Source organism: Oryctolagus cuniculus, chromosome 9 (genome assembly GCF_964237555.1).
Source record: "Oryctolagus cuniculus chromosome 9, mOryCun1.1, whole genome shotgun sequence".
Taxonomy (NCBI): Eukaryota; Metazoa; Chordata; class Mammalia; order Lagomorpha; family Leporidae; genus Oryctolagus; species Oryctolagus cuniculus.
In genome coordinates, this window is record NC_091440.1 from 67,840,745 (window position 1) to 67,866,438 (window position 25,694).

Consider the following 25,694-nt stretch of genomic DNA (forward strand, 5'->3'; position numbering starts at 1 on the left):
AATTTGGTTATTTTAGCTCTGGTTTACATCCAAACTCTTGGTTTCCATGTTGGGTAGTAACTACAAAGCAACATAACATCTCCTTTGTGGTGAGTGATGGTTTGGGAAGGCCAACATGCTGATTTAAACATGAGCTTTAAAACAAACTTCAGAATTTTTACTTCATATGCTTTCTCTTACCTTACAGTTCTTAGAAGATGAGCATGAAAAGACTGTCTGTTGCATTGTTATGATTTGAATTTTTAGGTCACTTCCATCACCTTTCCCAACACCTTTATAAAATTAAAAAGATAGGCACACTAATGAGGAAACAGTAAAATATTCTAGCTGGTTCAAAGTACCACACACTGACAGGCAGATAGTAAATGATGCAGTGAACCTACAGCTAGATGCAAATGGGTCAGTAACCAATTGCAATCCACTGAGCATATCCAGGTTTCATTTCTTTGTACAAAAGTTGTTTGCATTATCACTTTTCTACAACTTACAAAGTAGTTGAAGAGCTCAAAGACAATGAAAGATGAAGATAATCCTAGAAAGCATGTAGTAACAGATAAGACATCACCCATTTCAAAGCCTCTCATTCTTTCTCCTCTCACTCTCCCCAGCTCCTCTCTCTTGTTGTCACAACCATTTGAAAGACTATTTTTATTCCAAAATCAGGCTGATCCCAGTAGGTCTGGCCTGGTTATCTACATGGGTGCAGGACAATTTTAACGTGCCCAACTGGCCTCTCTGAGTCATTCTAAAAGCTAAGACACATGGAAAGCTGAAACCTAGGGTCATGAAACCTCATATTCCTTTTTTTTAAAAAAATTATCTATTTATTTATTGTAAATGCAGAGTTACAAAGAGAGAGCGAGAGACAGAGAAAGATCTTCCATCTACTGGTCCACTTCTTCAAAATGGCCGCAATATCCATGGGTAGGCCATGCTAAGGCTGCACCCAGATCTCCATCTGAGTCTCCCACTTAGCTGCCAGGGACCCAAGCACTCAGGCCAACCTCTGCTGTCCTCCCAGGTGCTCCCACAGGGAGCTGGATTTGGACAAGCACTTACATGGATTGCTGACATTGTTGGCAATAGCTTAACCTTCTGTGCCACAATGCTGGCCCCTGAGATTGAGGTTTTTAAATCCTCTATTTTATGTTAGTCTGAAAGAAGGAAATCATGCCCATAAAATTCCACATGATTCACATCCACTAACTACTATTATAAATCTGGGCTAGTTCTTCTGTTTTCCAGATCTCTACCTTACACTTGTAAGCAAATCCAAAATAGTATTTTTGAAAGCTTTTATTTAATACATATAAATTTCATAGCTACAACTTTTTTTGTATAGCAGTTCTTCCCCCCACCTGCCCTCTTACCCTTACTCCCATCCCAGCTCCTACTCCCTCTCCCATCTCATTCTTCATTAAGATTCATTTTTAATTCTCTTTATATACAGAAGATCAACTCTATACTAAGTAAAGATTTCAACAGTTTGCACCCACACAGACACATAAGGTATAAAGTACTGTTTGAAGACCAGTCTTCATATTAATTCTCACAGTACAACTCATTAAGTACAGAGGTTCTACATGGGGAGCAAGTGTGCAGTGACTCCTGTGGTTGATTTAACAACTGACACTTTTATTTATGATATCAGTGATCACCCAAGGCTCTTGTCATGAGCTGCCAAGGCTATGGAAGCCTTTTGAGTCCACAAACTCTGAGATTATTTAGACAAGGCCATAATCAAAGTGGAAGTTCTCTCCTCTCTTCAGAGAAAGGTAACTCCTTCTTTGATGGTCCCTTCTTTCCACTAGGATCTATCACAGAGATCTTTCATGTGGGCCATTTTTTGCCACAGTGTCTTGGCTTTCCATGCCTGAAATGCTCTCATGGGATTTTTAGCCAGATCTGAATGCCTAAAGGTATGATTCTGAGGCCAGAGTGCTGTTTAGGCTTTGAGTTTTGAGAAACTATTCTCATTGTTCCTATGAGAGATAGGTGTTAAAACTTCATTAGGCTAAAATGCCCATTGACTTCCCTGAAATTGTTTAATACTCACCAGGATTTCTTTAGATACCCTAGAGTAAAGCTCATCTGTATACAGCCACCAGAAAATCTTCCCAAAGAATGGGAACATTGTCACTTCTGCCCAGTTTTTCAATTATACATAAAACACTTACTATGAATTGAATGAATGATGATTTTGTTTGGCTGGAGGATTTTTCTGGGTGGGAGAGTCCAGTGGTGGAGACGCTTCACCTTTTCAAAGTAGCCTACATATCTATGCTGCAAAGCAACAGAAGCTTCAAGTTAGATGGAGATGAAAAGCTGAAAGTCAGAAATTCCTATTGTGAGGGCAGGTCATAGAGCTTTGTAAGGGCAGCAAGATATTAAGGAAACACTTGCTGGATTCTGTTATAAAACAGGGTATTTTTATGTGTGTGGCATTACAACTGCATTAGGAAGCAATATTGAACTAAGTGCTATGGGAGGAAACCAGAAAGGAGTCAGGTCTGGCTTATAGGTTGATTATAATTATTATTGTACAACATATTGATGTGTGGATAGAAGCAAGGTTGTGACTGAGTTACAGGAAGCTTTGTGATTGGTGAAGAATTATCACTTGACATAAAGGAACCTCTGCCCCGGGGCCTTGCCAACAGAGTTCTCAGATCTGAAGTCTGCAAGTGAGTCCTTCTATTGCTACCCCAGTGAATCAGAAGATATTCAGGTGTAGCATATGGTATGCTAGTTCTGGACTAAAGTCTGGGAGACTGTGCATGACTACAGGAGAAATGGAAAAAAGGAGATGTATGGAGAGAGTCAGTGAAGGAGCTACATTTCACATGCCCTTGAATCCTGCTGCCAGATTCATGGCATGAGGACATAGTGTTGAAAAGCTGGGAAATGCAAAGGGTCTAACTGTGTTAGAGTATGGGATATGTGACAGCACTTAGTGGAGGAGAACATTTGAAAAATCCAATTGTAGAAGATCTTGAGAACCAGATTAGAACATAAATTTGCCAGGGAAACAGGGAGCCACCATGGATTTTGGGCATGGAAATGGTGTGATTAAAGATGGACTTCAGTAAGTTGGTATATTACTTTCAGCCTATGGTATGTGTGTATCTTGTTTTTTTTTTTTTTTTCAGCGTAGGTATGGGAGAAAAGTATTAGTGGGTAAGGCTGAATTCTTTTATCCTAACCAAAAACCTAGGGCAGGCAGTTACCATGTGCTGCTTTCAAAGCCCAGAGTAGCTATTCAGTTGCCATCACTTCAGTCAAAGAAAATCTCTCATTCACAGCTACATTCACATCTCCCTAAGAATTCTCAACCAGCTCTCATTTTGGTTTTAGGGGAACAATACAGAAGAGAAGCTGTCCACAGAATGGACTAAACTGGGCTTCAGAGTTTGAAAGATCCAGACTTCAGTACTTGGTTCCAGTGGTTAATTTCTCTGAACTTCAATTTCATAATCTAAAACAGGATTCATAATCACACCTACTCATGGAGTTATTGAGAATATTAAATGAGGAAATGAATATAAGGTTCTTAGCGTGTCTCAACAAAATCTAGACTGTTGTAAACTCCATCAGATAAATGCTTTGATTTCTGCAATAAACAAATCACAAGGAATAAAAATGAGATGGGAAACAGAAATGGAAAGAGACCTAAGAAAAGTGGTGTTCAAATGAAATGTCTGGGCCCTCTTTTATCCTAACTGAAACAGAGTTTTCTAAGACACTTAGGCAATTATGAAAATTTAAAAATAAGCTAGAAATTTGAAATTGTTAACTAAGATTTTTTAAGGCATGCCATTTTTAGATATGATAAATGGTAGTAAGAGTTTTGGATTCTTCTTGAGACCTTATGTTAGATGTCATACCAAAATACTTGTGAGATAAAAATGATCTGATGTCTGTAATTTGCTTCAGAATAACCCAGGTTTTGGGAAAGACAGCGTGGAGTAGGGTTGAGGAGTTTGAGTAGAGAGGGGAGGGAATGAATGAAACATGATTGGTTGGTTATGGGATAAAGTGATCATTGAAGTTGCATAATGAGTATAAAGGGATTTATTGTATAATTCTTTTTTGTATATGTTTGAAAATTTTCATAATCTTTTTAAAGCAAAAATATTACCAATCTCCACATGACTGTTAGGATTATTAAATGAGATACTTGTAAGTAGAGAATTGTTTGGTAGTTTTTTTTTTTTAATTTATGTATTATTTATTTGAAAGGAAGTGTCACAAGGAGGCAAAGGAAGAGAAAGAGAGGTCTTCCTTCAGCTCCTCCTCTCCAAATGGTTGGAGCTGGGCCATTGGGTGACCAGGAGCCAGGATCCTCTTTCCAGTCTCCCATGGGAGTGCAGGGGCCCAAACACTTGGGCCAAGTTCTGCTGCTTTCCCAGGCCACAGCAGAGAGCCAGATCAGAAGAAGAAATGTAAGGACCCAAACTGGTGCCCATAAGGGATGAGGTCACCACAGGCGGCGGCACCACCTGCTAGGCCACAGCACCAGTCCCAAAATAGAGGTTTTGAAAAGTGTTTATTTTCCTTTTTCTTTCACCTTCAAAATACAGTTTCTCCCTTTCCCTCCCCCTACACTCCCACATGGAAATCATCCAGAAGTAGTTCTTTCTTTCTTTTTTTTTTTTTTTGACAGGCAGAATGGACAGTAAGAGAGAGAGACAGAGAGAAAGGTCTCCCTTTTGCTGTTCGTTCACCCTCCAATGGCCACCGAGGCCGGCATGCTGTGGCCGGCGCACCGCGCTGATCTGATGGCAGGAGCCAGGTGCTTATCCTGGTCTCCCATGGAGTGCAGGGCCCAAGCACTTGGGCCATCCTCCACTGCACTCCCTGGCCACAGCAGAGAGCTGGCCTGGAAGAGGGGCAACCGGGACAGAATCCGGCACGCCGACTGGAACTAGAACCCGGTGTGCCAGCGCTGCAAGGCAGAGGATTAGCCTAGTGAGCTGCGGGGCCGGCCAGAAGTAGTTCTTGTGATGTGCTATGAGGGCTGAATTCCCCTGAGAGGGCTTGTGGAAAAACTCAGTTCTTCCTCAACAGTGAAATCAAAGGCAACTGACTTTTAGATAACCTTTAGGAGTCTGGAATCTTAGGTATTAGACTTGTCTATTACAGGAAAGTAATCAACTCCTGAACTCTGTGAAAAACAACAAATATCAAATGCTTTAGAGAGGACCCACTGCTCCTCAAGCCTGGGCAGCAACTGAGGTGCAGCTTTTGGTCCTGAGGAGGAGTTAAAGCCTGCTGCAGGACACCCAAGGGCCACTGCCTGATATCCAGCAGAGAAGAGTCTAAAGTGAAACCATGTGTCAAGGGCTAATCTTAACCCACTCCTCCCAAAGAAGTGCCCCCTTTAAAATGAAAACTTACTTGAGAGGGAGTTTCCACTCCTTGATATTTGGTGCTGGTGGTTTGATCTGTTCGTCGATGTCCAAAGAATGAAAGACTATCCTATAGAAAAAGGAACAATATAACAATGATTCATCTGCCACCTTCCCTTTCCCATAGTAGATGTTTTTTAAGTTTCTAAGGACAAATTATTTCCTTAAGGGAGCATTCTTTGAGGAGAGGTTGCTCAAAATAACAGTATTAAAAAGGCCACATCAGGCCGGCGCCCCGGCTCACTAGGCTAATCCTCTGCCTTGCGGCGCCGGCATACCGGGTTCTAGTCCTGGTCGGGGCGCCGGATTCTGTCCCGGTTGCCCCTCTTCCAGGCCAGCTCTCTGCTGTGGCCAGGGAGTGCAGTGGAGGATGGCCCAAGTGCTTGGGCCCTGCACTCCATGGGAGACCAGGAGAAGCACCTGGCTCCTGGCTTTGGATCAGTGCGGTGCGCCAGCCTCGGCGGCCATTGGAGGGTGAACCAATGGCAAAAGGAAGACCTTTCTCTCTGTCTCTCTCTCTCTCACTGTCCACTCTGCCTGTCAAAAAATAAATAAATAAATAAAAAGGTCACATCAAAGATATGTCTTCTTTGATTATTCCTACATGCATGGAATTTTAGAACTGGAAAACCCTTGGAAATTTGGTCCAACTCTTCTTCCTACACTTCCAATATACAAATGAGAAGACTGAGACCAAAAGAAAAACAAACAACCTGCTCTGGAGACAATGTGGCCAGTTGGATGCAGCACTAGTCCATGGCCCTCAGTCTAGGGCCCTGGACTATAATATTAATTTTTTAAAAAAATTTGAAACTCTGTGAGATCCCAGCAGAAAGAATGGGCCATCAAAGAAGGATGTACTTTTCTCTGAGGAGAGGAGAGAATTTCCACTTTGATTATAGCCTTGTCTAAATAAGGTCAGAGTTTGCGAACTCAAGAGGCTTCCATAGCCTTAGCAGCTCATGACAAGAGCCTTGGGTGATTACTGACATCATAAATAAGAGTGTCAATTGTTAAAACAACAATGGGAGTCACTGTGCACTTACTCCCCATGTAGGATCTCTGTCCTTAATGTGTTGTACAATGCGAATTAATGGTAACACTAATACTCAAACAGTACTTTATACTTTGTGTTTCTGTGTGGTGCCAACTGTTGAAATTTTTACTTAGTATATACTAAGTTGATCTTATGTATATAAAGATAATTGAAAATGAATCTTTTTTTAGGCTTTTATTTAATAAATATAATTTTCCAAAGTACAGTTTATGGATTACAATGGCCTTCCTCCCCATAACTTCCCTCCCACCTGTACCCCTCCCATCTCCAGCTTCCTCTCCCATCCATTTACATCAAGATGAAAATGAATCTTGATAAAGAATGGTATGGGAGAGGGAGTGGGAGATGGGATGGTTGCAGTTGGGAAGGAGGTTATGGGGGAAAAAGCCTCTATAACCCAAAAGCTGTAGTTTTAAAATTTATATTTATTAAATAAAAGTTTCAAAAATTATTAAAATAAAGGAAAATAGTTTGTCAGATGGAAAAACAAATTGAAACTATAATCCACATTAATAAACCCAGGAGACAGACAAGCACACACATAGACACACACACACACAGACACACACATCAAACATTGATATTTTCTATCTCCATTTTAGTAAGGAAACGTTACACACTAAGTTGCTTTTACAACTCACTGAAAAATAATGATGTTTGACTTAAACAGTGTCCTCGAAAACTTACTTTAAAACGTGTGTATCTTAAGTTATAAAGACAGAAGTGGCTAGATTAGAGGGCTGGCTGTTGTGCATAACCCTCAACTTGTCTTCTCTCTACTGCAGACCAGCAGACCAGAGCTGCTGGAAGTATGTGCGTAAGTGGCAGCTTCCCAACAATATCATGGCAGAAAATTAACGCTGCTTAAGACATGGGAGCAACTCACCTTGTTTTCTCAAGAGTTTCTATGTGTTACAGGTATTATGTCTATTGACTATGCAAAAATAATAACTAACCATTAGAGACTCAGTGGGAAAGCAAGATATTTTATCTATTTTTAGCATATTCAAGGGTAGCCAAGGTCCTCTGGAAAACTCATCTAATTAATCTTGATATTATCCCCATGAGGAAGGAAGAAGTCTCCCTAGTGGCAAGGATGCATCTCTTTTCCTGCAGTGCTCTGCATTTGTATAGTATGGCTTTTCTTACCTCACTAATCCTGCCCCTATTGGGACCCACCTGTATTTAAAAAGTTAATAGTATATACATCATGGCTTTTTAAAAAATTATTCTTATTTTTAAAATATTGCATTACAATTACCTTAACTACTGAGATTTTTGATATTCCCTTAAATTTTGTGCCTCACAAATTTCCCCCTAGTCCTGGTCCAGAGTAAGAAGTAGTCATTTATTAATTTCATAGTGGATATGAAACAAAGGAGCCAAAAAATACTTTCTAATGACAACCTCCCAATTACAGTTTCACTTAACCATAGGACTCAGAGAGTCACTGTAACATCCTAGCAGTGATGTTTCAGAACTAGCAATATCAGGCAGTACAAGACAGAGTGTGGCAACATCCTTCATACCTCTGCAGTACCAAAGAGCTGATTAGCAATGAGGCAAACACAGACCATGGTCCCAGTTCTCCCTAAAAAAGAAAAGAAGTTAAAGAAGCCAGTTCATGGTAGAACTTAGTATGAAAATACACTCAGAAGTATCCAGAGTGTGTTTTGCATTGACTTTTATACACCCTGAATGTGCTTGTTTAACCAAAATATTTAAGTTCAGTAATAGCCAAGATATTTCACTGTTTTGTGGCTGTATCTGGAATCTGATGCTGTAACTAGCCATGATACACATGAGCTCATGTGCACTTTTCTTTTTTCATGGATGATGGGAATCACTCTGGAGGCAATCAGTTCTGCCTAGGACTCCAGGGCTAAAGCCCCGCTTGCTAATTAGGAACTAATTCAACATTCTATGAACTATATGACATAAATGAAAGCACCTGTAAAAGTTAAAACAAGGGTCAGAGTTGTGGCGCAGCAGGTTAAACTTCTCCATTTCAGATCCAGCTCTTTCCTAATGAGTCTGGGGAAGCAGGAGCAGATGACCAAAGTACTTGGGCCCCTGCCACCCATGGCGGAGACCCAGAAAGTGTTCCAGGCTCCTGGCTTCAGCCATCCCCAGCCCCGGTCGTTGTGGTAATTTAGAGAATGAGCCAGTTGATAAACGATTTCTCTGCCTCTCCCTCTCTTTGTGTACCACTTCCTTTCAAATAAACATTCTTTTAGAAAAAGATTAAAATGAGGATCACAACTCAAAATGGCTTCTAGCATTTGCAATACTCATTGTTCCTTCCATAGAGTATTTCATTGTAGTACAAAAGTTTTCAAACATATGAAAGTACACAGAGCAGTATACTGAATCCTCATGTACTTTTCCTGATTCTGTAATTACTGGTATTTTGCTCTACTAGGTTAATTTTCCTCTCCTATTTCCTCCCTTTTCACCTACCCATCTCTTTTCTTCTTTTTTTAAAATAGATTTATTTATTTATTTGAAAGAAAAAGTTACACAGAGAGAGGAGAGGCAGAGAGAGAGAGAGAGGCCTCCCACCCGATGGTTCACTCCCCAGATGGCAGTAACGGCCGGAGCTGTGCCAATCCAAAGCCAGGAGCCAGGAGCTTCTTCTGGGTTTCCCATGTGGGTGCAGGGGCCCAAGAACTTGGGCCATCTTCTACTGCTATCCTGGGCCATAGCAGAGAGCTGAATCAGAAGTGGAGCAGCCAAGTCAGGAACCAGCACCCATGTGGGATGCTGGCACTTCAGGCCAGGCTGTTAACCTGCTGTGCCACAGCTCTGCCCCCAAAAGTTGAATTAAAAAATATGTTGCTTCTTTTATTACTGTAGCTTTTAACTTAGCCAACTAACACTGAACTGAATTATTTTATGTAATTCCAAACTTACTCATTTTACCTGAGATGCACAAAATTTTCTCTCATTTTAAAAATGTTTAATGAACTACTAAACTGCTTTCCCAATCTGTTATTGCAAACACTATTCTAAACCAGGTACTTCCAAAGAGGAGTTTTTCCACCTCTTGCAGGAAGTTTCCTGAAAAGGAGGTTACTGATCAACAGCTTGGCTGGCCCCTGACTCCAGCTTCCTCCTAATGCAGACTTTGGGAAGCAGTGGTGATGGCTCAAGTAATTTGATTACTGCCACCCACATGGAGAGACCAGCACTGTATTCCTGGCTCCTGGCTCCTGCTCCTGGCTCCTACAGGGGCTGATGTTGTGAGCATTTGGGGCATGAACCAGCAGATGCGAGTGCTAGTGCTCTCTTTTTCTCCTCTCACGTAATAATGTTAAAAAAGAGAGATCATGAATAAGCCAATAATTCGGTACTTTGAAAGGATTGATAAAATTGAAAAAAAAAAAAAAAACCTTGTGAAACTAATCAGAGGAAATAGAGACAAGGCATCAAGACAGTAACATCGGGAATAAGAATGGGAGCACACTATAGATATGAGAATGGTAAGATTATACTTTGAACAATTTGATGCCAAGATATTTTAAATTGTAGATAAAATGGACAAGTGCTTGGGAAAATACAATTCACTAAAATAGATATAAGAAATTGGTTTAAACAATCGTATATCTAATAAAATCTGATTTACAACTTGAAAGCTTCCATAGAGAAAACTGTAGGTCAATATGGCTTCACTGGGGAGTTCTAGTTTACATTTAAGGAAAAAATAATAACCAAGTTACATATACTCACTGTAATTTCATCACAAAACACACCAAACACTGGAGTAAGGGAAAGGGTTTTTTTGGGGAAAAACCAGCAGGCTGGAGGGAAGGGGTGAAGAAGGAAAAAGAGAAAATAAAAGAGAGAGAGAGAGAAGAGAGAGCGAGTGAGAGAGCTAGAGAGGAGGAACTGAGAGGGGAGAACAGAGTCAGAAGAGAGAGAAGAGAAGAGGAGAGAGAAGAAAGGATGAGCGCCCTGTGTTCAGGAACAGGTCCTTTTAAAATGTTGCCAGAGTGTGGGCAGGGAAGCAGGAACAGCGAATCCCATTAGGTTGGGGGTGGAGCTTGGCACCAGTGCTTGGGCCATGTGGCTACCTGGCTTTCAGTAATAGCGGTGGGGCCTAGGGCCTAGGATGTAGATCAGGGTGTAGATCGTGCCATAGATAAGACTGTGCCATTTTCCTAACACTCAGAGAATAAAAAACAAAGAAACACAACCTCACTCATTTTGTGAAGCCAACAGTTGAAATTAATATTATGAGAAAGAAAAAGAATAGCCAGTCACATCCATCCCAGAGGCAAAGACAGTCAAAGCCAGAATTTACAAATGGGATTACTTCAAATTGAGAAATTTCTGTTCTGTAAAAGAAGCAGAAAAGTGAAGAGGCAACTGACAGAATCAGAGAAATTACTTGCAAACTATGCAATGGATAAAAAATAACTAGAATATACAAAGAGATCAAGAAACTCCATAACAACAAAACAAACAGCTCAGTTAAGAAATGGGTAAAGGATTTAAACAGATTTTTCAAAACAGGAAATATAAATGGCCAATAGACATGAAAAAATGCTCAGGAACACTAGCCGTCAGGGAAATGCAAATCAAAACCACAATGAAGTTTCACTTTCCCCGTTAGAATGGCTTTCCTACAGAAATCAACAAAGAACAAATGCTGGTGAGGATGTGGAGAAAAAGGTACCCTAATCCACTCTTTATGGGAATGAAAACTGGTAAAACCACTAAGGAAGACAGTTTACAGATACCTTAGAAATCTGAATAGAGTCCTATCATATGACCTAGAGATCCCATGCCTGGGAATTTACCCAAAGGAAATTAAATCAGCAAATAAAAGAGCTATCTGCACCCCCATGTTTACTTCAGCTCAATTCACAATAGCTAAGACATGGAATCAACCTAAATGTCCATCAACTGAAGACTGGATAAAGAAATTATGGGATATGTACTCCAAGGAATACTACACAGTGGGAAAAAATAAAAAGGTGAAATCCAGTTATTTTTTGCAACAAAATGGGTGAATCTAGAAAATATCATGCTTAATGAAATAAGCCAGTCCCAAAGGGACAAATCACATATGTTCCCCCTGATATGTGATAACTAACAGAGCACCTAAAAGGAAACATGTAAAAGTGAAATTGACACTTTGAAAAGCAATCCCAGGAACATCCCTTGTCCTGTCTGTTGAGGACCAGTTTTATTATTATTATTTTGTTTTCTTTCTTAATACCATTAGTTGAACTCTTTACCTAACACAGAATTAATCATACGTGTATAAAGTCAAATGTAAAAATAGATCTTGGTTAAAAATAAGAGTGGAAATAACAGAGGGAGGAGGAAGCCTGTAGCTATAAAATTGCATAATTCTGCATATAATTCTACAGACTTGCTACTAAGTGTACCATTTAAAAACTTCCCATGGGACCCCAATTCCATTAACCTGGTGGTAAAAATGCCACCTTAAGTGTTAAAGTAATCATATTAACTGTTAAAATGATCAAATAGATAGGATTAAGTGTTAAAGGGATCAAAGAAATAAGATCATGTGTCTGGTAATAATAACAGATAGAATCAAAAAGGAGACAATGTCCCAACATGGGAAGCAGTCCACAAAGCAGACTGATAGAATGACAATCACTTTAAAAGCACCGTGGGGGGCGGAGCCAAGATGGCGGAATAGTCAGGGCGCGCACCGATAGTCCGGGAAAATTTAGTTTAATAAAAGGGGAGTTACGGTAGCCTCAGAAAAAAGAACCAGGAAAATATTGCAGACAAAACTCTTCTGGATCCAGTGGGCATGAATCGGAGGACCTACTGGGAGAACAAGGTCGCCCACCGCGCGCGAAAGCCGAACCGCAGGACCGAGCCGCGGGACTGAGCCGCGGAAGCCGAGCCGCGGGACTGAGCTGCGCAAGCTGCAGGGTCTGCGCGCAAGTGCTCGAAGGGGAGTGCAACAGCAGGGAGACTTGGGAAGTCCAGGGCTCCGAGTCCACACATCGGCGCTGGAAGGGGAGCAGACCTGCGTGGAGAGCGTGGGAGCCCACAGTTCGGGACACCAGCGGCAGACTCAACACACCAGCGCTGGAACGCGAGGTGAGCTGAACCTCAATAACCCGAGACACCGGCAGGCAAGCGGAGAGAGGAGACTAGAGGGAACGACCCCCGGGGCGGGGGGGACTTCACCAAGCTAACTGGAAGAGAGAGAGAGGGAAAAAAAAAAAAAGGTGACTGGTATGGACACGGGTTTCTCTCTCTCCGCTCACCTCTCAAGGGCGAGCAAGACAAAGAGCAGGCGCCATCTTGGACATACGTCATAAGCAGAGCGCCCTCAGGTCTGCACCGGCCCTGAGCCTAGCAGTAAAACCTGACTCTGGGTGGGGCGAATTAACAGGAGATTAGGACTTAGTAAATTTATGGTGCTACTGAACTGAGACTGTGAAAAAAGAGACGGTGGGGGAGAGAACTCACGGAATTCACGTGAGCACTCTCCAGAGACGCTACAATTCCGTAACTTTGGCAACCCAGTGGGAGACTGAAGGAGAATTTGAGCCCACTCTAAGGGCCGAACAGATTCCCTGTGTGGTCCTTGGGAAAGAGCTTCTGATCTCTGGCTCCTGTGGGTATATCATTTGCCTGCTAACTACCTCCAACTTTGTTCAGCTGTGCAGAATAACTTCCCTGTTGAATCAAAAAAAAGAGAGAGAGAGAGAGAGAGAGAGGTTTACCACGCCTAACCTGGGAGTGTCACCTTTGGCACACCAAACAGAGCTCTCAGGCCACACCCATCTCAAGCCCTAAGGCTCCATCAAAAACAGATAGTCCACTTAATCTAGAGTCATAGTATAACAAGAAAAAGCACCACAGTGAAGAAACCAAATATCTCCAATATGACAAATAACAAACGCAAAAACCAAGGTAATAAAAACAAGGAAGTCATCATGAAGCCCTCAAATGAAAAAGACACCCCAATTCAAGATTATGAGGATGATGACATAGAAGAAATGCAAGAAGCAGATCTCAAAAAATTGATAAGAACATTAAGAAGTTCTCAAAAACAAATTCTTGAACTACAGAAATCCTTAATGGACAAGATAGAAAATCTCTCTCGTGAAAATGAAATATTAAGGAGGAATCAAAATGAAACGAAACAACTAGTACAACAGGAAACTGGGATAGTGACTGAAGTGAAGAATTCAATAGATCAAATGAAAAACACAATAGAGAGCCTTACAAACAGAATGGGTGAAGCAGAAGAGAGAATATCGGACTTAGAAGACAGAGAACAGGAAAGGATACAGTCAGACCAAAGAAAAGAAGAGGAAATTAGGAATCTAAAACATATTGTCGGGAATCTTCAGGATACTATTAAAAAACCCAACATTCGGGTTCTAGGAGTTCCTGAAGGCATGGAGAGGGAGAAAGGATTAGAAGGCCTTTTTAGTGAGATATTAGCAGAAAATTTCCCAGGTTTGGAGAAGGACAGAGAAATCCTAGTACAGGAAGCTCACAGAACCCCTAATAAACACGACCAAAAGAGACCCTCACCACGGCACGTTGTAATTAAACTCTCCACAGTGAAACATAAAGAAAAGATCCTAAAATGTGCAAGAGAGAAACGTCAGATTACTCTCAGAGGATCTCCAATCAGACTCACAGCTGACTTCTCATCAGAAACTCTACAAGCTAGGAGGGAATGGCAAGATATAGCCCAGGTACTAAGAGAGAACAACTGCCAGCCCAGAATATTATATCCTGCAAAGCTATCATTTGTGAATGAAGGTGAAATAAAGACTTTTCATAACAAACAGAAATTGAAAGAATTTGTTGCCACTCGTCCAGCCCTGCAAAAGATGCTTAAAGATGTGTTACACACAGAAACAAAGAAACACGGTCATCAATATGAAAGAAGGTAAAGGAAGGAAACCAAGGAAGGAAAGCTCACAGCAAAAGATCACAGGGAATTCAAAGCATATATTAGAACTTATCTTTGGCAAATGGCAGGGCAAAGTTACCACTTATCATTAGTCACATTGAACGTGAATGGCCTGAACTGTCCAGTTAAAAGACACCGTTTGGCTGATTGGGTTAAAAAACAAAATCCATCTATTTGCTGCTTACAAGAAACACATCTTTCCAACAAAGATCCATACAGACTGAAAGTGAAAGGCTGGAAAAAGATATACCATGCCAACAGAAATGAAAAAAGAGCAGGCGTAGCCATCTTAATATCAGACACCATAAACTTTACCACAAAAACCATTAAGAGAGACAAAGAGGGACACTACATAATGATTAAGGGATCAATTCAACAGGAAGATATAACAATTATCAATGTATATGCACCTAACTACAGGGCACCGGTTTATCTAAAAGATTTGTTAACGGACTTAAAGGGAGACTTAGACCCCAATACAATAGTACTGGGGGACTTCAATACTCCACTCTCAGAAATAGACAGATCAATAGGACAGAAGATCAACAAGGATACAGTAGATTTAAACGACACTATAGCCCAAATGGATCTAACAGATATATACAGAACTTTCAATCCTACAGCTAAAGATTATACATTCTTCTCAGCAGTACATGGAACCTTCTCTAGGATTGACCACATACTAGGCCATAAAGCAAGTCTCAGCAAATTCAAAAGAATTAGAATCATACCATGCAGCTTCTCAGACCATAAAGGAATGAAGTTGGAAATGAACAACTCAGGAATCCCTAGAGCATACGCAAACACATGGAGATTGAACAACATGCTCCTGAATGAACAATGGGTCATAGAAGAAATCAAAAGAGAAATCAAAAACTTTCTGGAAGTAAATGAGGATAACAGCACAACATACCAAAACTTATGGGACGCAGGAAAAGCAGTGTTAAGAGGAAAGTTTATATCAATAGGTGCCTACATCAAGAAATTGGAAAGGCACCAAATAGATGAGCTTTCTATTCACCTCAAGGATCTAGAAAACCTACAGCAAACCAGACCCAAATCTAGTAGGAGAAGAAAAATAATTAAAATCAGAGAAGAAATCAACAGGATTGAATCAAGAAAAACATTACAAAAAATCAGCCAAACGAGGAGCTGGTTTTTTGAAAAAATAAACAAAATTGACACCCCATTCGCCCAACTAACTAAAAAAAGAAAAGACCCAAATCAATAAAATCAGAGATGAAAAAGGAAATGTAACAACAGACACCACAGAAATAAAAAGAATCATTAGAAATTACTACAAGGACTTGTATGCCAGCAAACAGGGAAACCTATCAGAAATGGATAGATTCCTGGACACATGCAACCTACCTAAATTGAACCAGGAAGACATCGAAAACCTAAACAGACCCATAACTGAGACAGAAATTGAAACAGTAATAAAGGCCCTCCCAACAAAGAAAAGCCCAGGACCAGATGGATTCACTGCTGAATTCTACCAGACATTTAAAGAACTAACTCCAATTCTTCTCAAACTATTCAGAACAATTGAAGAAGAGGGAATCCTCCCAAATTCTTTCTATGAAGCCAGCATCACCTTAATTCCTAAGCCGGGAAAAGATGCAGCACTGAAAGAGAATTACAGACCAATATCCCTGATGAACATAGATGCAAAAATCCTCAATAAAATTCTCGCCAATAGAATGCAACAACACATCAGAAAGATCATCCACCCAGACCAAGTGGGATTTATCCCTGGTATGCAGGGATGGTTTAATGTGCGCAAGACAATCAATGTGATACACCACATTAACAGACTGCAGAAGAAAAACCATATGATTCTCTCAATAGATGCCGAGAAAGCATTTGATAAAATACAACACCCGTTCATGATGAAAACTCTAAGCAAACTGGGTTTGGAAGGAACATTCCTCAATACAATCAAAGCAATCTATGAAAAACCCACAGCCAACATCCTATTGAATGGGGAAAAGTTGGAAGCATTTCCACTGAGATCTGGGACCAGACAGGGATGTCCACTCTCACCACTGCTATTCAATATAGTTCTGGAGGTTCTAGCCAGAGCTATTAGGCAAGAAAAAGAAATTAAAGGGATACAAATTGGGAAGGAAGAACTCAAACTATCCCTCTTTGCAGATGACATGATTCTTTATTTAGGGGACCCAAAGAACTCTACCAAGAGACTATTGGAACTCATAGAAGAGTTTGGCAAAGTAGCAGGGTATAAAATCAATGCACAAAAATCAACAGCCTTTGTATACACAGACAATGCCATGGCTGAGGAAGAAATTCTAAGATCAATCCCATTCACAATAGCTACAAAAACAATCAAATACCTTGGAATAAACTTAACCAAGGACGTTAAAGATCTCTACGATGAAAATTACAAAACCTTAAAGAAAGAAATAGAAGAGGATACCAAGAAATGGAAAAATCTTCCATGCTCATGGATTGGAAGAATCAATATCATCAAAATGTCCATTCTCCCAAAAGCAATTTATAGATTCAATGCAATACCAATCAAGATACCGAAGACCTTCTTCTCAGATCTGGAAAAATTGGTGCTGAAATTTATATGGAGGCACAAGAGACCTCGAATAGCTAAAGCAATCTTGTACAACAAAAACAAAGCCGGAGGCATCACAATACCAGATTTCAGGACATACTACAGGGCAGTTGTAATCAAAACAGCATGGTACTGGTACAGAAACAGATGGATAGACCAATGGAACAGAATTGAAATACCAGAAATCAACCCAAACATCTACAGCCAACTTATATTTGATCAAGGATCTAAAACTAATTCCTTGAGCAAGGACAGTCTATTCAATAAATGGTGCTGGGAAAATTGGATTTCCACGTGCAGAATCATGAAGCAAGACCCCTACCTTACACCTTACACAAAAATCCACTCAACATGGATTAAAGACCTAAATCTACGACCTGACACCATCAAGTTACTAGAGAACATTGGAGAAACCCTTCAAGATATTGGCACAGGCAAAGAGTTTCTGGAAAAGACCCGGGAGGCACAGGCAGTCAAAGCCAAAATTAACTATTGGGATTGCATCAAATTGAGAAGTTTCTGTACTGCAAAAGAAACAGTCAGGAGAGTGAAGAGACAACCGTCAGAATGGGAAAAAATATTTGCAAACTATGCAACAGATAAAGGGTTAATAACCAGAATCTACAAAGAGATCAAGAAACTCCACAAAAACAAAACCAACAACCCAATTAAGAGATGGGCCAAGGACCTCAATAGACATTTTTCAAAAGAGGAAATCCAAATGGCCAACAGGCACATGAAAAAATGTTCAAGGTCATTAGCAATCAGAGAAATGCAAATCAAAACCACAATTAGGTTCCACCTCACCCCGGTTAGAATGGCTCACATTCAGAAATCTACCAACAACAGATGCTGGCGAGGATGTGGGGAAAAAGGGACACTAACCCACTGTTGGTGGGAATGCAAACTGGTCAAGCCACTATGGAAGTCAGTCTGGAGATTCCTCAGAAACCTGAAGATAACCCTACCGTTCGACCCAGTCATCCCACTCCTTGGAATTTACCCAAAGGAATTTAAATTGGCAAACAAAAAAGCGGTCTGCAGCCTAATGTTTATTGCAGCACAATTCACAATAGCTAAGACCTGGAACCAACCTAAATGCCCATCAACGGTAGACTGGATAAAGAAATTATGGGATATGTACTCTTTAGAATACTATACTGCAGTAAGAAACAACGAAATCCAGTCATTTGCAACAAAATGGAGGAATCTGGAACACATCATGCTGAGTGAAATAAGCCAGTCCCAAAGGGACAAATACCATATGTTCTCCCTGATCGGTGACAACTGACTGAACACCAAAAAGGAAACTTGTTGAAGTGAAAGGGACACTATGGGAAACGGTGACTTGATCAGCATAGCCCTGACTGTTAATGAACAACTTAATACATTATCCCTCTTAGTAGTTTTTTTGTCTGTTCTACTTAATATGACTGATTTAATTCTGTAATTAATACACAGTTATTCTTAAGTGTTGAAATTTAACTGAAATGTGATCCCTGTTAAACATAAGAGTAGGAATAAGAGAGGGAAGAGATATATAATTTGGGACATGCTCAAGCTGACTTGCCCCAAATGGTAGAGTTAGAAACATACCAGGGGACTCCAATTTAATCCCATCAAGGTGGCATGTACCAATGCCATCTCACTAGTCCAAGTGATCAATTTCAGTTTGCAATTGATCATAATGAAAGGACTAAGAGTCAAAGGGAGCACATAAGCAAGTCTAGTACCTGCTAACACTAACCGATAGAATAAATAAAGGGGAGAGTGATCCAACATGGGAAGTGAGATACTCAGCAGACTCATAGAATGGCAGATGCCCTAAATAGCACTCTGGCCTCAGAATCAGCCCTAAAGGCATTCAGATCTGGCTGAAAAGCCCATGAGAGTATTTCAGGCATGGAAAGCCAAGACACTCTGGCAAAAGATCTCTGTGAGTGAGATCTCAGTGGAAAGAACAGGTCTTCAAAGAAGGAGGTACCTTTCTCTGAAGGGAGGAGAGAACCTCCACTTTGACTATGACCTTGTCTAAACAAGATAAGAGTCGGAGAACTCAAGGGGCTTCCATAGCCTTGGAAACTCATGACTGGAGCATAGGGAGATTACTGATGCCATAGACAGGAGTGTCAATTGGTAAAGTCAACAACAGGAGTCACTGTGCACTTACTCCTCATGTAGGATCTCTGTCCTTAATGTGCTGTGCATTGAGATTTAATGCTATAACGAGTACTCAAATAATATATTTCACTTTGTGTTTCTATGGGGGTGCAAACTGTTGAAATCTTTACTTAATGCATACTAAACTGATCCTCTGTAAAAAAAAAAAAAAAAAAAAAAAAAAAAAAAAAAAAAGAAAGAAAAGAAAAGAAAAGAAAAGAAACTATCAACTCCCAACTTGACTCTCACTGGGATTAAACATGACAATAGGTCTGATCTGATTGCATCATCATTAAAAAAATCATCTATTATTTTTCACTTTATGTTTCTGTGTGGGAGCAAACTGTTGAAATCCTTACTTAATGTATACTAAGCTGATCTTCTGTATATTAAGATAATCGAAAATGAATCTTGATGTGAATGGAAGGGGAGAGGGAGTGGGAAAGGGGAGGGTTGTGGGTGGGAGGGACGGTATGGGGGGGAAGCCATAGTAATCCATTATTCGTACTTTGGAAACGTATATTCATTAAATAAAAGTTAAAAAAAAAAATAAAAGCACCGTGGACCTCAGAATCAGCCTTTAAGGCAGTCTGGTCTGGCTGAAAAACCTATGATAGCATTTCAGGCATAGAATGCCAAGACATTGTGGGGGAAAAAAGTGTCCTACATGAAGGATCTCCATAAGTGAGACCCCCAGTGGAAAGAAGAGGCAATCAAGGGTCCGGTGCTGTGGCATAAGGGCTAAAGCCAATGCCTGCGGTGCTGGGATCCCATATGGGCAACAATTGGAGTCTCAATTGCTCCACTTCCCATCAGCTCTCTGCTATGGACTGGGAAGGCAATAGAGGATGACCCAAGTACTTGGGCCCATGCACCCGCGTAGATCATTTAGATTGTGAATTTGCTTCTGATATCTTCTAAGTAATCTGACAATTTTCAGAATTCTATCTCTGCCATATGCTCGATCTCTTCATCTTTACCTTCTGTTATTGAGGAGTTGTAGTGCTCCTTTGGGATGCTCACAGTTTATTCCTTATTCCTATTTAGGATTTGTCCTTGCTTTTTGGGATTTGTATGTGTGTGTGTATATATATATACATATATAATATATATATATATATAATTTCTTTTTGGGGGGGAATTCTCTTGTGAGGCTTTTGTCGGTTATGAGCTGCTGCGTGTGTTTCACGTGGAAGCACAGAGCGCCATCTACTGGAACCCTGTTTACTTGTCAATCATGATGGAAACTGTAGGAGCTCCAGTTTACTTAGCCCCGCCTACAGGGGGGTCAGGCTCACTTCTCAATAGTTGATGGAACGGGCTCTAGTTTTCGATATTCAGGGCTTTTACTTACTGTTCGGCTTGCGTGGTGGAGAAAAAATTCTTCTGAAATATTGTGGACCTCATTCCTGGGTGGGGGATGTAGTGGGGTGGCCCCCGCTATTGATGGGTGTGTGCTCCGGAGGCTAAGGCTTACATTTGGATATGTATACATTCAAAATGTCTTCTCTCAACCAGCTACAGGTCCGGGGGGGGGGGGTGGAGTGGCCAAGGGAGATGGTCCACGGAGTGCCCGACCTCTCTGCTTTTCTGTACACCTCCCACCCCTTCCCCCACGAGGAACTTGAAAAGCAGTTTACCAATATCCCCCTCCCACTACTATTCGCTGCTCTGTGGGCTCCCAATTTCCCAACTAACCTGGACCACTGAGGGCTGAGGCCAGCTGCCCGGAACCACACTTCCTCTATACCATCGCTGTTTCCCTTTCTTATTTGGTCTTTCAGCATGGACCTGCCCAATCCATGTTGGTCTCCTGGGCTTTGTGTCTTGAATTTCCTGTAGCTCTATGTCCGCATGTATCTTCTCTCCTTGTTTAACTATCTCTTTTTACCCCAGGTGACTTGGATCACCCTGTGGCTATGCCACCATCTTTAAGTTCCTCCATTTCATTTTTTAAACTTCCAATATATAAGGGGCTGGTGCTGTGGTGCAGCCGGTAAAGCCACTGCGTGCTGGTGTTGACATGTCATACGGGTTCGGGTCCCAGCTGCTCTACTTTGATCTAGCTCTCTGATAATGAGCCTGGGCCCTTGCATCCATGTGGGAAATCCAGAAGAAGCCCTGCCTCCTGGCTTTCGAACTGCCCAGCTCTGGCCATTTCAACTAAATGGAGAGTGAACCAGTGGATAGAAGACCTCTCTTTCTGTCTCTCCCTCTATCTGTAACTCTGCCTCTCAAATAAATAAAACTTTAAAAAATTCTAAATTTTAAAACTTACTCATATTGTTTGATAGTAAGATGAATCTGTTTTATACTTTTATATACCTTTTGAGTTTATTTAGAAAAAAAGAAAAAGTGCTATTACCTTTGCCGCCTTTGCAGTGAATCACTACGACATTTTCCTTGTCTTGAGCCAGCCACATATTTACTTCTTTGGCAAACACCACCATCTCACTGATTTTAAAAGTAAGACTTTTAGCTGAATTAAAATATTCCCCATAGAATAAAGCCCAATGCGTTTAACCCTCTTCTGACAGCCAGTGTGGCATAAAACTTACCTGAGAGTAGGGACGTTATGATCATCAATCATGATTCTTTGGACTCTGTTATGAAAATATTCAGGATCGTAAGCTTTTTCACCTAAAATAAATCATACAGATGTCATACCTTCATACCTAATAACAATAAATGATGAAGTTACAAATAAGTTAAAGTTTTCTTTTGGAAGTTCCTTATCCACTCTCAAAAGGAGCTATCTGAGTGGCTCTAGCTGCTCTAAAACAAACTTAAGGGTCTCCAAAACATAAGAATATTAATGAATTATCCATTTCAGGTTATCTAAATCCAGTTTTGTTCAACAGGCTTTACTTTAGCTTTATAGCAGACTATTCATTATACTATTGTAGGATATTTGGGAACAATGGGGCAAAGGGAATGTAACTGGCCAAAATTCTTTCCCTCTGAAAATATCCATTTAATAAACAAATAGAGGAAAATATCAGGAGAGACAAGAATGGTAACCTAAGGATATAACTTGTTAATTTTATTTAAAGGTATTAGTTTCCTTTTTTTATAATTTTATCCACTCTAACCACAGGAGTAATTCACTACTAACCACAATATACAACAAGTAAAAAGTGAGAAGACCACAGTTCCACAGGAGTATAAACAAAGGCTAAAAATGACAATCTTCCTCACCCCCACCTTGAGCTCTGCTCCCATCACAACTCATTTCTAGTTGTTTTTAGAGAATTCTTCCTTCCTTCCTTCCTTCCTTCCTTCCTTCCTTCCTTCCTTCCTTCCTTTCTTCCTTCCTTCCTTTCTTTCTTCCTTCCTTCCTTCCTTCCTTTCTTCCTTCCTTCTTTCCTTCCTTCCTTTCTTCCTTCCTTTCTTCCTTCCCTCCTTTCTTTCTTTCTTCCTTTCTTCCTTTCTTCCTTCCTTCCCTCCTTTCTTTCTTTCTTCCTTCCTTCCTTTCTTCCTTTCTTTCTTTCTGCCTTTCAAATAAATGAATTTTTCCCTTCCTTCCTTCCTTCCTTCCTTCCTTCCTTCCTTCCTTCCTTCCTTCCTTCCTTTCTTCCTTCCCTCCTTTCTTCCTTCCTTCCTTTCTTCCTTCCCTCCTTTCTTCCTTCCTTCCTTCCTTTCTTCCTTCCTTCCTTTCTTCCTTCCCTCCTTTCTTTCTTCGTTCGTTCCTTCCTTCCTTTCTTCCTTCCCTCCTTTCTTTCTTCCTTCCTTCCTTCCTTCCTTTCTTCCTTCCTTCCTTCCTTCCTTTGTTTCTTTCTTTCTGCCTTTCAAATAAATGAATTTTTCTCTTTCTTCCTTCTCTCCTTCCTTTCTTCCTTCCTTCCTTCCTTTCTTCCTTCCTTCCCTCCTTTCTTCCTTCCTTCCCTCCTTTCTTCCTTCCTTCCTTCCTTTCTTTCTTTCTTTCTGCCTTTCAAATAAATGAATTTTTCCCTTCCTTCCTTCCTTCCTTCCTTCCTTCCTTCCTTCCTTCCTTCCTTCCTTTCTTTCTTTCTTTTCTTTCCTCTATGCAATCTGCCAGAGGAAAATAGAAAGTCTTCTTAACCCTGAAACCACTGGAGTGGACCATCCCTAAAATGGTTCACCTCAACTTCTGCCTCCTAGGTTCTAACAGGCCTGCTTCTGTTGAAGGGCACTCTGTGCTGCTGAGCTCAATCTTCCTATTAAATGAACCTAAGAAAGATCAATAATTTTGAACTCACTCTCCTCACTGCCACCAAATGCTTATGATTTAATCACATGTAGAAATGAAATTTTCGTCCAATATACAGAATTGCTTTCTATCTATAGTAGCAAAATATCAAGTCATGTACATACTGCATAGATTGTAGACTCGGTAGTGGTTTGGATGTTTGGTATCCAGGAACCTCACAACTTCCTAAAAGAGACAGACACATATCTTACTATCCAGCATAACCTAGGAATGACCTAGGAGTTAGTTGCAGGAACACAATGTCTGTTACTTCTGTTTGTCTCTCACTCATGCTTTCTAGGGGATATTCATAGAATATGAAGGTACATGCAGTCCAAGTCATGTCTAAGCCATGGATGGTTTTCAGACAGTTCACCAAATGTGCCTGGCTACTCAAATTATTCTCTACTCTAAATGTGCATTGTTTACTGCCACCAGAGGAGGAAATTAGCTGATTAGCCAGCTTTATTTTATGTATTGTCCAAATAATTAATTTCCAGTTGACATATAGTTCTTATTTAATTCTGATTCTGAATAGATATCTTTTAGATAACATTCTGATTATTATGGAATAACTAAGAATTACATAAAAATGCAAAAGTACATAGTATTATTGTGTGTATACATGAAAGAAAAAGATAAATTCTATCAAATTTTAGATAAGTCATGGCAATATGGAGATATTTGATTCATTTCTTTTAAAAATGAATATATATTTGTGTATATGTAATTTTAAAAATAAATAATAGCTGTTACTTAAAATACAGCGAAAATACATGATATCAATCCATTATGATATTTTACCTTAGAGAGTAAGATTTCAGAGGAATACTAACAAACCTGGGTCAACAGTAAACTGTGACTCCACATCTGTGTACGCAGAGAAATGAGTATTTACTAGATAAATACTCTTACCTTAATTGGATTCCTGTAGAAAGACTGTTTACCAGAAGATGGAAATGACATGGCGATTATGCGATCTGAAAGTCAAAATAGTCATTGTTATGAATGTGATTAAGGATGTGAAATAATACATGAAAATTCATTTTAAGTATATTTAGATACTTTTTTAATAGAAAAGAACTTTCAATGGGTTAGCCTAGTGGTATATTGGGGTAAGCGGCTTCCTGTGAGGCTGACATCGTATATGAGTGTCAGTTTGAATCCCAGCTGCCCCACTGCTGATCCAGCCCCCTACTAATGCATCTGGGAAAGCAGCAGAAGATAGCACAAATACATGATCTTTTGCCATCCATGTGGGAGACCCAGATGTAGCTCCTGGCTCCTGGCCTGGCCCAGCCCCAGCCAATGCAGCCAACTTGGGAGTGAACCAGTGAATGGAAGATATTTCTCTTTCTCTCCCTCTTTCTCCTCCTCTCTCTTTTCCTCTCCCTCTCTCTGTAACTCTACCTTTCAAATACAATAATGGAAACTTTGAAAAAACAATTCAAGATTGAGGTTCACAGAAAAAAGCTAACCCAGACTCAGGATAATCAAGAGAATATACTAAATCATCCAAGGTAATGACCAATAAACTGTCATGGCGAGCTAAGACTCAGTTGATTCTAATAATATGCCAGAGCACCCTGTGAAGCACCAGAGGAAAACTGAGAGGTCTGGGTTCCAGTGATGGTGGGAATTTCCAGGGTTTCAACACTCCTGACTCAAAAGACTTAAGACCTACAAAGCAGTGGCCTCCATCTCTGGGGTTCTAGGAAGAAAAGAGGACTCTCTGGAATCTGTAAGACCCAAGAGAACTATCAGAACTCAATAAATTCTCAAGAAACTCAAATGGCATCAGAAGAAATCATTCAACTTTCTGTACAGCAGTCAAGTATCCCTGATTTGGTATGATATGGTGATCTTCTATTGTGAGAATTAAACTACGGATATGTCATACCACACAACTGGCATATGTGTTTGTGGGGAAAAGAAAAACTGGGAAGAAAATGGCTTAGAAAGGGTAAAAGAAAAAGAAAAATTTAATTGCACACAAGAAAAATAGGACATTAATGTAAGTAAATTGACAGCTAAGCTTCACAAACCAGTTACGTAAGTGAGATCCAGGTCAAATCCATCTCTGTTGTATCTCCTTTTGTTTCCTGAAACCTGAGAGTTCAAAACAGTCATTAACTTATTTGTAAAACACAAATCAACTTAGAGGTAGAGAACATTATGCAGGTATCTACAACCCTTGCCATTATGTCCCCAAACTCATGTTTTGCCCACTCACCAATCTTCTGGTCAGCTTTTCAAGTTGTCTTTTTTGGTAAGCCAGATGGAAAACTCTTACCAAAATTAAGAGGCGTAGAGGTCGAAGCAGAACAGCCAGCCTAACAAACATT

At 40.4% G+C, this 25,694-nt stretch overlaps 1 protein-coding gene across 6 annotated transcripts in view; it reads right to left on the minus strand.

Annotated features, from left to right (window-relative positions):
* The window catches only part of LOC108175444 (phosphatidylinositol 3,4,5-trisphosphate 3-phosphatase TPTE2), a 100,272-nt gene that overhangs the window by 15,570 nt on the left and 59,008 nt on the right, over positions 1-25,694 (minus strand). For all 6 annotated transcript variants that reach the window (XM_051832285.2, XM_051832287.2, XM_051832286.2 and 3 more), the window contains 10 exons: positions 25,583-25,682; positions 25,395-25,458; positions 24,265-24,329; positions 23,475-23,535; positions 21,698-21,779; positions 21,505-21,593; positions 7,995-8,056; positions 5,398-5,478; positions 2,178-2,283; positions 181-272 (listed from right to left, as the gene is read on the minus strand). In XM_051832285.2, the coding sequence (XP_051688245.1) occupies positions 181-272; positions 2,178-2,283; positions 5,398-5,478; positions 7,995-8,056; positions 21,505-21,593; positions 21,698-21,779; positions 23,475-23,535; positions 24,265-24,329; positions 25,395-25,458; positions 25,583-25,682 (802 nt within the window). The remainder of the gene's footprint in view (positions 1-180; positions 273-2,177; positions 2,284-5,397; positions 5,479-7,994; positions 8,057-21,504; positions 21,594-21,697; positions 21,780-23,474; positions 23,536-24,264; positions 24,330-25,394; positions 25,459-25,582; positions 25,683-25,694) is intronic.